Genomic DNA, 11,052 nt, shown 5'->3' on the forward strand with positions numbered 1-11,052 from the left:
GTACAGTTGGCCCCGGCTCAGTTTCAGCTTAAATTGTCCCTTTACAATCTAGTTTGGCTTTAGGCTTTGTCTCAAAGTGTGTTTTCTCAGATGGACCGGTGGGGGAAACTAGTTTGATTTTAGATGAGCAGCATCTTCCGGCAGTGCAGTCTCAATCGTGTGCCAATAAAGCTTTGGATACAGCCTGTATACCCCTGACCAATGGAACCGTGGGGGAGCATGATGACTTCCATGACGAAAGTAATGGACAAACACACTCAGTATTCTTGCATCTGGAGAAACCATATTGAAATACACCCTGTCAATTTATCATCATCTGTCTGTCTCTATTGTTTTCCTTTCAGGATCAAATGTGAAAAAAATGTCAATTTCCATTTATTGCTCGCAATATCCATTGAAATGGTTTGCTGTGGCTGTGGTAACGGAATTTCTCTTCTTTTTTTATCTCCCACTTTAAATTTGGTACCCCGTTAAATTTCCTCTTTGTACCGCAAGAGGGTGCTAATGTGTCATGCAATACTGTGGCTTTTGTGAGTCTCTCACTGTATGTATGTCATGCATTTCTAAAAAAATACATATTCAATCAATTAATTTCAAATGAAGACTCAAAATTGCATTTTAATAAATATACTGCATCAATTAAGAAATGTACACAAACCAAAATAAAAATACACAGCTGATTCTAAAAATTTAATATAGAAAGACACTTTGATGATGTGAATATTTCCAATCATCCATTTGGATATATACAGTAAGTTGTTAAAATATTACAATTTATCCACATTTCTTTTTGCATTTAACGAGAGGTCTTTATGTAAAATAAATGTTATTGTTATTATTGCCATGTTAATCTTCACCACAAACTATAGCACCCCATTATATTATGTTTCAGCTGCTGCATACATGTAAATTCAGAATATATTGAATTTTTTTCACAACCTTTTAAAATAGTTTCTTCCTCTGTATACCCCCACAATGTGTTTTTAGGTATAACATCTAAGTCTTAACAATCAGCAACAATATCTCTGAAGTTCTTTAGAACACGATAACTGATCTAAGACCAGTTTGCAGGTGGAATAGGCCCCACTGATGCATAATGTATGAACAAAACAGAGCATTTCATTTATATTTGATGGCCAGCTGTAATTTGTTGACGATAAGCCACGATTTTCTTTTTGCGTTTCTGTTGCCTTTGCAATTTATGATTCGAAAGTATTTCATGCATTTACACGTTATCAGGATTATCACAGTAAAGAAGCATAAGGACAGAGGGCATTTTCTGCACTTCAATGTCAAATCAAGCAAGACATCAGTCAATCAAAGCTACACTTCAAATAATGCAGAGTTTAAGATAGCATTATCTTTTCATCGGACTAATATCTACTTTACCTTTTGCACTGTCATCATTTCTATGAGCATGTGCCTTACTGACATAACAATGCTGTACAATCTAGATACTGCATTGAAAAACAGGTTATTGGTTCTAGGTGACCACAAACATGTTTTGTTAAACTCTGGCTTGGTGTTTCATTCGTTCACTGAATTTGAAAGTGACACGTTGAAGTTTAAAAGCAGCGTTAATTACGTCTTAGTTGTTGTTGCAACACCACCAGGAGTCGCATGGAGAAGGAGCAGGGTAAAGTCTAACCACAGACCCTGAGCGGGGATTGCTTTCATAATCTTATGACTGGGATGATGGATAGGGGACAAGGGAACTCGGCCCACGTCCGCTTCTTTGACAGAGTGCAGGGAGAAGTCAGGGATCTGTCTATGTGGAAGGCGAGGGGCTGGCTGGAGGACAAAGAGGATGGGAAAAGTGTTTGTACTTCTCTGGGGCAGGACCCTGAGGGGGTGATGGGATGGGGGTGTCTGGAGAGGCTGCAGAGAGAGAGAGAGCGGCAGGGACAGAGATACCTTGTTTATTTTTGCAAATTGACATTGTTTTTGTGTGAATAAAAGCCATGTTGTATATATCAAGTCTGTGAAATGTATCCACTGTTGCCTTTGGGAAATGTTACATCTACAGCTGCTACTTCATAGATACAGCTCCCATCAATCTCGTGTGGCCGTTAGGTTGTGTAATATTGCCAAATGTTTGAATGAAATCATACAATAGGGCCAAGACTCATCAATTCTTGTAATTTTTACATTTTTATGGAATTCTTTTCACATTTGTGATGCCTATTTATTCGTTTCAACCGAGTTAATGGAAACACATCTGGCACACGCTTTATGAAATTGCATGTGAAGAGATAAACATATATCAGTGTCGCTTTGATATTTCTTGTGTGTGTGTCAGAAGGTTTGTGCTTGTCTGGGTGAATGCAGCTTGTGTGACCGTGCTGCGTGTCTCAGGGTTGTCGAGTATCTGGCACTTACCTATCTGTGTAGTGTGAGCGACAGGCAGGGTGCTGATGACCAGTGTGTGTCCAGTCAAAGGGTCCTGGGCCAGCTGGGTGTGTGCTGGGTGGTGCAGGTGTGTGGGCTCTGACGTAAGGCCTGAACACATAACACAACAACCCAATAATCAACCATCAACAGACTAAAAAGAACAATAGGTAGCTTGGATCAATCTCTGTTGGATAAATGATGTTATGGAGAATTTATTCAATTGAGTGGGTTGAGTTTATTTCTTTGCCTTTGAAAGTGTTTTGCCATGTGTGCATGTTTTACAGCAATCGAGTCAGTCCTAACTAACCTCATTTTTAAATTGTTTCGTTTGGTGAGCTTTTTTTCCGTTTCAAACTGTTTCACATTACTAAATATAACAATCTCAACAATGCATTTTAACAGCATTGTGAGTATGTAAGTATCACATTCCTGGATGCTGAAAAATAAAAATAAAAACACACACACAGCGCTTTCTTTGCACAGTCTTCTAAGTTCGGTTGTCATATTCTGGAGTTGTTTTTAGCATGTATGGAGAAAAAAGACATTTTTGGAGATGACTGAGTATTTTATTCCACGCCTCATCTGGTGCTTGAGTTGTCTGTCATGGCCCTGTTTAGAATACTGTATGTTTGATGCATTCTACCTTTAACTACAGACGTCCTTATACATACACATTGTGTTTGCAGATGTCACCGAGAGGCACCTCATATAGCAAGTGGTCTGTTTTGGCTTTGCCTAAGATACAGTATATGTGGATTATAAAAGTATGCCAACTCTCTGCAAAATCCCTAACTTTTTACCCATTGTATATAGCTGGGGAAACTTTGCAGAGTTTGTATACTTTAGTTTTTTACATTGCTTCATGTGTGTCCAGTTCCACACATTTATCACTGAATAGCGCCAGTGGAGCGTTTGGTGGTCTTGCTGAAGATCACCCTATTTTGTCTTTCTGAAGGTTTACAAGCACAGACATGGGCCCAGTCTCACCTCCCAGCAGCATCTCGTGCAGCAGGTTGTCTATCTTGGCCAGCCCACAGAGCTTAATGAACTGAAGCTGTTCGATCATCTGCCAGGTGATGCTCTGCAGGGTGGGCAGCAGGAGTAACAGCTCTCCAAAGCGACCCCTGGAGTCATACTGACGGTCATTAATGTAGTCTTCCAGACTCATCTGGACCTGTACACACACAGGGCCAAGTCTCCATCAGCGTAAGCAACCTCCCCTTGTCCTTGTAAGTTGATAGATATATTATTCAAAAATGTGTATATATGTATAATTACAAGTATAATCCACTGGGATAATAAGCTCTACAATAAACTACAAGAGTCAAATGCTCGACCAACCTGCAGACGAATGGCCTTAATCTTCAATGGATCCCGCAAAGACTTTGCATCTTCAGATTGGGAAGGGGGGTTTGGAGGACAGAAGGGGGAGGAAAAAACAGAAAGATCAGGAATGCAATTGAGGATATGAGTGGAATTGATATAATGATTATGGTCAAACTGGGGAATAAAGGTAAAATGAGGGGATTTAGTGAAGGGGAGACAAAGGGAGACAGGTTACACAAGGTGGGGGCAGAGGTTGTGGTCACACTAAGACAAGAAGAGGGATTTGGACCTAACTTTGAGGGGAAATGTTTTTGCCCAAATGTCCCTTTTTTTAAATTACCCGGGTCAAAGAAGACGATAGCCTTGAGCGCTGCATACTCGTTGTCGTCTATTTGAATATCCTGGAAGGGCTGTACCAGCTCATCCAGCACTCGGTTGGCTACCTTGTACATCTCTTGTTCGGGACTGTTCCTGTGGATCACACAGCCATTACCTGCAGACACAGTGAGCACAGGTTAGTGCCCGTGTTGAGGTATGTGGGTGTGTATGGGGTAGAGTGCTGGTGTGGAAGGTTGAGGGAAATAAGCTTCGCTGTGAGAGAAAGAAAAGTTAAATCTGACTTTCCTCAAGCCCTTTTAAGGGTTTCGGTAAGTGTCTTAAGACACAGCAATGCACAATGTGTGTGTGCTTGAGTGTATGTAGTTGACGGACCTGCCTACAGTATGATGTTGGTACACGTTTAGATAATGAGTAATGCCGTTTACAAATACACGGTTGAAGTCACAAAGAAATAGAAACCTTTAGTTAATCATTCTCAGCAAACACAACATTTGATCTGTGACACTTTACAATACAGTACCCAAAAATGTTTGTAGTTAGTCAGCCAGGACTGAGGAACGACCTGATAATTGATGAATTGTTAATAAATAGTTTCTGAATAACTCTGATTGTATCATGGGTTAGAAACCAGATTGTGAAATACTTAATTGATGAATCATTAGGTTGATCAGTTCAATCATATTTCTTCATGAGTTGTTCCTCATCAGCCACTGGGCAACATGAATTACTTGATCATGACTCACCCTTTGTGTGCCCCCCCTGACGTAAAGTGGCACATCATACTGAGTCGTTGCTAAGTAGTAACTCATTACTTTATGACTGTCTTACCGTTAGGACTGTAACAGTGGCTGTTCATTATGATCTACTATACATATACATATAGTCCGCCAGAACTACTCCTTAACGACGCATTCGTGATCAGGTCATTCCTGATTCCTTCCTTGCTTGTTCCTTATAACTACTCCCATTTTTGTGACCTTTATTGTAAAATGTTTTACCCATTTGATTGGTCTCCACATTGCTGAGCCGCCTGATTGCACCGCTTTAAAATAAGATGCCGTTCTCCCGGTGTGTTCGTACCTAAAAGCAGGAAGCCCTTGAATGGCGTTGACCTTTTGGCGACACCAAGCAAAAGGTGCTCACCTGCATGAGCCCTGAGCAAACTCACCTGGGAACAAACACACACAAAAACAATGTAACAATGCCGCCCCCTTTGCCCTCACATACATCACAGAGGGAACGCACTTTCACTGCAGTATATTTAGTAGTCAGATCTAGAACACTCGACTTAATTGCTATTGCTTTTAATGTTCTTTCATCGAACAGTGCATGTAGTTGATTTAAAGACAACCTTTCTTTCATCCCAACTGAATGTGCCTCAAGAGAATAAGCCATTTGTTAGATAGATAGATAGATAGATAGATAGATAGATAGATAGATAGATAGATAGATAGATAGATAGATAGATAGATAGATAGATAGATAGATAGATAGATAGATAGATAGACTTTATTTCAGACTCGGGGTCCATACAGACAGATACATAAAAAGACAGACACACACAATAAAAGTACATCGGCCTAGCAATGCCTTACAAAGAGACAGCTGTACCAATGTCGCCACAGCTGGGACTGGTAGCGTGTGGTGCTAAACCTTATGTTGGTTAAAACAAGTATGATCCCATTTACAGAGTCATACAGTCTACAGATGAATTTGTGCATGAAATTTCTTAAAACTGTTTGGAAAGTGTTGACTCGTGCAGCCACAAACATTTCACTGGCACTACTCCATCTCGGTCTCTTTAACAGTATTCTCATGGCGTCATTGTACGCTACTTGAAGCGTAGAGCAGTAAGCACACTCGAACAAGCTAAATACGACCAATATAAAAAAAACAGCACTTCAGAATGTTCAACGAAAGTACTGAAGTCCGAGAGGTCTTGGTTGATATTTAGGGCATGGGATTAAAACAAGGTTGACTTACTCCTGTGAGCAATAGCGTAATCAAGTCGATCCATCGTGCATCAAAGCCTTGTTACCTGGTCATCCAGTGGCAGTTCTCCAAATGCAGGAATGTACTTGGCCCATTCCACCAACACCAATAACTGTTGTCTCATAGAATCGCATGCATCTCCGACAGTGGCTGACTTCTGCTCCGATGTGTCTGCTATTCCAAGTGGAGCAGTGATCTGGAGGGAGACGGAAAACAATGGCTACCTGGGTCACAATCCCTTGATTTCCTTGTACACATCATTTGAATCATGCACATACTGTGCTGCCTGATAAAAATATCATGAAAATAAATTGTCACCTGTTGGGACAGTGATTCAGCTTGGGCCAAAATAGTAATGGGTGGCATGTCTTGGGTGTCAGGGATGCTTCTTCGGGAGCTGATCCGATCCCGCTCGTTCTGTACAGCTGAAATATAGCAGAGAGCTAAAGTTACTGTGTGTGGAACAGAAACGGCACCTCCTGTACTTCCCTTATTGTAAAAAAAAACAACAAATAACTTTCAAACTGGAATATGTCTCTATCTTGGTTTAGTGTTTGCAAGATTTTGCTTAATTTGGTATCACTCAGTTTAAGAGTTAACGATGACATCAGCCCTTATGGGGCAGGAAAATAGTCGCACAGGCTGGCATCAGCCATAGGAGTCAAACGTTAACCAGTTGCAATCCAGAACAACATGTTTGAATAACACATGATTAGGTGTCATAAAGCTCCTTGCCAAGGTTATACCCCTCATAAATACACACACACACACGCACACACACTAAGTAATCACTTATTTTATGGCCGAGCCAATTTCCACCATCTTGAAGCAGCTCTGAGATTCTCTGAAGAAAGCCTCTCCTTTAGTTTCACGAGTTTTAAGTCTACACTTTGTCTCAGTGGAATAAAAACAACAACAACAAATGTAACTAAACTCAACGAAAATAAACTACATCTAAAATATATTCTTCTACCACAGACAATACACCATGGAAATCAGGTGTGTTTCGTTGGGAGTCTACTTGTCCAGAGAGGGAGGTTTCCCTACCTTCTTTCTTCATGCCAGCCCTGAAGCATTTGTTGAGTCTGCAGAAACGACATTGGTTTCTCTTATCTTTATCCACAATGCATTGTCTGCTGAACCTGTGTACAGCAAGCGGACGCACTTAGAAGCAGCTTTACAGTGCAAGACATGACAAACTGTACTGTAAGTCAATGTGACATGCCATGACATGATGACTGGGCTGAACAGCAAGTTATCAACGGTTTAATGGTCATTGTTAGATCTGCACTTGATCAAATGTACAATATAGTGTTCATGTGTACACTTATGAATGCTCATACTGTCATATTTTCATCTGATACAATAAGTATGTAAGCGTGGCATGATTTTAAGTGCGCTGTGTTTTTTACGTGTGAATTTTGTCTCACAAAGTTGTTCTCTCTCTGTACCTGCAGGTGTAGACATGGCTCTTGCGTATGGAGCGCCTGAAGAAGCCTTTGCAGCCGTCACAGCTGGAGGCTCCATAGTGTTTTCCTGTGGCTTTGTCTCCACAGATGGCACAGGTGCTGCTGACCCCGTCTGGACCGACTGACATGCCCGGCTCTATCGGCATGCTGTCTGAAACACAGGTAAACACACAGACACATGCTCACACATCTGTATATTACAACGACACAAGTACACTTACAAACAGAATACAAGTATTGCTGTACAAATGCCATAGTTCAATATGGTCTAATACTGGGTTCACAGACTGCACTATTTCATATATCGAAGTGACCACGTGTGAAATTTAAAGCACCTTACTATTGTAGTAAATGTATTCGGTGTAGTTTCCATAGTGTAGAGGTTATTTGGGGTTCCTATAATTGCATAGACATTTGTTTGGTATTTGATTTGTACATCAAACTCAACATAAATCAGGAAAAAGATGAAATGGCCGTTCAATCGCCAGGCCCTTTAAACATTACCGTCGATGTCTTTATTTTTACTGTCACCTTCTCATTACCATAAGCATTGTCATAATCATCATGGTCGTTATTATTGTTGTCAGCAGCAGCAGCATCGTCACCATAATCAAAACCATAATCATCATCATTGTCTGCATATTTATAGTCAAAGCATGCCGAATAGAACACAACAGGATCATTGCATGTGACGGTAACAATTTGAGATGCATCAACACAGACACGATCACATCTCCCCACACACATCTCTCTCAGTCCCACACCAGGCAGTGTCAAGGCGAGATGAGTCAATGTTCGACTAACTCTCTGTGGAATTCATTTATCACAATCAGTGTATACATGCCGACGTTAAAATGTCATGACTACACCCGTTTCCCCTTCGTTTAGCTTATGTTAAAACCCTTCCTTTTTTGTGTAAATAGAAACAAATTTGCATTCTGCTGGTCTCACTTCACTTCATCATTTAAGTTCTCAACTTACAAACGAACACAGTAGTTCTACTTTACCTCTTCACCCAGATCTGCCACATCCCAAACCCTGAAGCATCGCGTTAAACGAGGCTACAGATTTATCAGACACACAGTGCAAGGCTCATCTCAATACTCTGTCCATGATCAGACGTTTTGCAGGCCCCCACTTCATTATGGTAAATGTGTGAGTGAGCAGCTTATCAGTCTATGTATTCACATTTCAGTGCTTATAAAGCTGGAGTGTGCTGTCTTTACATTGTCATTCTGTAAGGAGCATGTCCAACTATACATGCATGCTACAAATCAGATGTCTTGTGCTTGAATTAGTGTTTGTATGTGCATGTGTGGGTGGCTACACGCACTTACCTCCTCCTCCACAGAGCACCTCTGCATTCTCAAAGCCCAGTGTGCTGTATGAGGGATCCAGGCCTTCACAGTAGTTTGCTACTTCCATATCTAACAGAGATTTACTCTGAGGAGTAGGAGGATACTTCATTCCTCTTTCAACTTGGTCTTCCTCACACTTCTTCTTCCTCTCTTTGCTTCTCTCCTCTTCTCAGTTCACTCTCTAGTCTCTAAGTCTCCTTTTCTCTACCTGCTGGTCTCTGCTTCATCTTATTCTTACAGCCATGACAAGGGACATCCCTGACATAAAAGATCTACAATCCCATCTGATTGGGGCAGGAACAAGGAGAGGGGAGGAGCTGAGGCCTAAGACTTCTCACTTTATTGCACATTACTTATCTGTCCTTCTCTCTCCCACTTATCACAGGGATGGATAGATAGAGGTGACAGCTTTGCACTTCATGTGCATGTTGGTAAACCTCTGTTTGTGTATTTGCATGCGCGATGGTGTATGTTTATGTGTGTGTAGGTGTGTGCGTGCGTGCGTGTGTGTGTGTGTGTGTCCTTCCCAGGCATTCTAATCTAATCAACAGTGGAGTAACCACCACCTCAGCAGATATAATCTATAAAGACACCCAACCATCATTCATTAAAGTTCATAAAACTTCATGCTAAGTATTTCAAAATTAACTGGTCACGTAACTCAACTACAGTATATGACATTTTATCTCTAATGACATTAACCTCACTGACCAAACTCCTGTTGAAACATTACTGTTTTTACTTTTATTTTTAGTTAATGGAATATTTAAATTGCCCAGTGGCTCATTTTTATTTCAGATTGGATGTATTGAAAATGTTGCTGTCATTATTTATTACTTCATATCAGTAAATATCTATACTTGTACTGAAGGAGGATTTTTAGACCGCATGATACACTTTAAGTGTCTTTGGTCTTTTTCTGCTGTGTAAAAGTATTGAATACTCCCTGAAGAGCAGTATGTAATATTTACACAACTGTATAGTTCTCACGCTTCTCGCTCTCTCACTGTAAAAACAGATCACATTTACCGAGAACTGCATGTTGAACAGAGAACATATAAAGTGGAAATTAACAAGACAAGTGAAACAGTTGTCAGTCAGCTGCCTCCTTTTTCAGCCAGGAATGCTGTAAAAACACTGTAATTTACTACCATAAACCAGTTAGAATGTCTCCACCCACCCAATTTACTTTGGGAGTTTCATTGCACTAAATGTTATTGTGTGGCCTAAAGGTAATCTGTTGATAAGAGGCAGTATCACAGGAGATTTGATGCCCTACATCAGTAATGAGTGAGCAAGTCAGCAAAGTACCTCCAGTATATGAGCAAGCATAGCGGTTATATATTGTCACTGTAGGCATCCGGTCACAACAGAGTAATAACAGACATCTTAGTTAATACACACTGCTGACACAAAGAGAGAGAGAGAGAGAGAGAGAGAGAGAGAGAGTACATTTTAACCAGGCCCTGTGACTCATTAGGTTTGTGGAGGAGGAAGAAGAACTTACTCTTTGCATTCACGTTCACAATCACCGAACACACAATAGGACTGGCAGAGAGCACTGTATCACATCCGATATATAGAAGTATATCTGCATTAAACTAGGATTAGAAGTATAAAGCTGTGCTTTGAAGACAGATACCCTATCATATAAATGATTTTACTTCGTAGCTATTAGTGAAGAGGTTAAAAGCTGTTTAGCCCTGTTAAGGGCAGAGTCAACAAGCCTGGAAATTCAAGTCTCTAATAGTGTAATAATGAGTGCCTTCGATCTTTGTTTTTCTACATTTTGAAAACTTGACAAATCAAACTCTCTTCTTGATTTCTTTGCATCAAATATAATATCCCAAACACTGCAGCTAGTCAGCTGTTTAACACAGCTAATGGTACTTGGAACGTTAACTTTGCTCACCGCACTAATATACTAAAAACTAATTCAATGCAAATATGCATTCCAGTAGATTCAACAACCCACCTAATCGTTAGGATCATCAGGTTACTGATTTGGAAATGTTAGGTAACATATTACACATTCATAAATACTTAAAATCATAAAAAAAACTATTATGACTTCTTCAGCTGAAAACCAAGGAGGACTCCTGAGAAACCTTGCATCCGCCTAGCAACCAAAAGCTCTTTGAAGCCATAAAACCAAGAGCTAAGAGGCTATCTCTGTG

General features: G+C 40.4%; 1 protein-coding gene across 1 annotated transcript; it reads right to left on the reverse strand.

Moving 5' to 3' along the window:
- Positions 1–1,768: 1,768 nt before the first annotated feature.
- Positions 1,769–8,984, reverse strand: hnf4g (hepatocyte nuclear factor 4, gamma; the record flags this gene model as incomplete). Its single annotated transcript, XM_079292422.1, has 11 exons — positions 1,769–1,878; positions 2,380–2,499; positions 3,379–3,565; positions 3,733–3,782; positions 4,058–4,210; positions 5,137–5,224; positions 6,095–6,244; positions 6,367–6,473; positions 7,096–7,190; positions 7,500–7,668; positions 8,855–8,984. The coding sequence occupies 11 exons, from the start codon at positions 8,982–8,984 to the stop codon at positions 1,769–1,771; spliced, it is 1,359 nt and encodes a 452-aa protein (XP_079148548.1).
- Between the last annotated feature and the right edge of the window lie 2,068 nt (positions 8,985–11,052).

This window comes from Melanostigma gelatinosum (genome assembly GCF_949748355.1).
Source record: "Melanostigma gelatinosum genome assembly, chromosome: 20".
Taxonomy (NCBI): Eukaryota; Metazoa; Chordata; class Actinopteri; order Perciformes; family Zoarcidae; genus Melanostigma; species Melanostigma gelatinosum.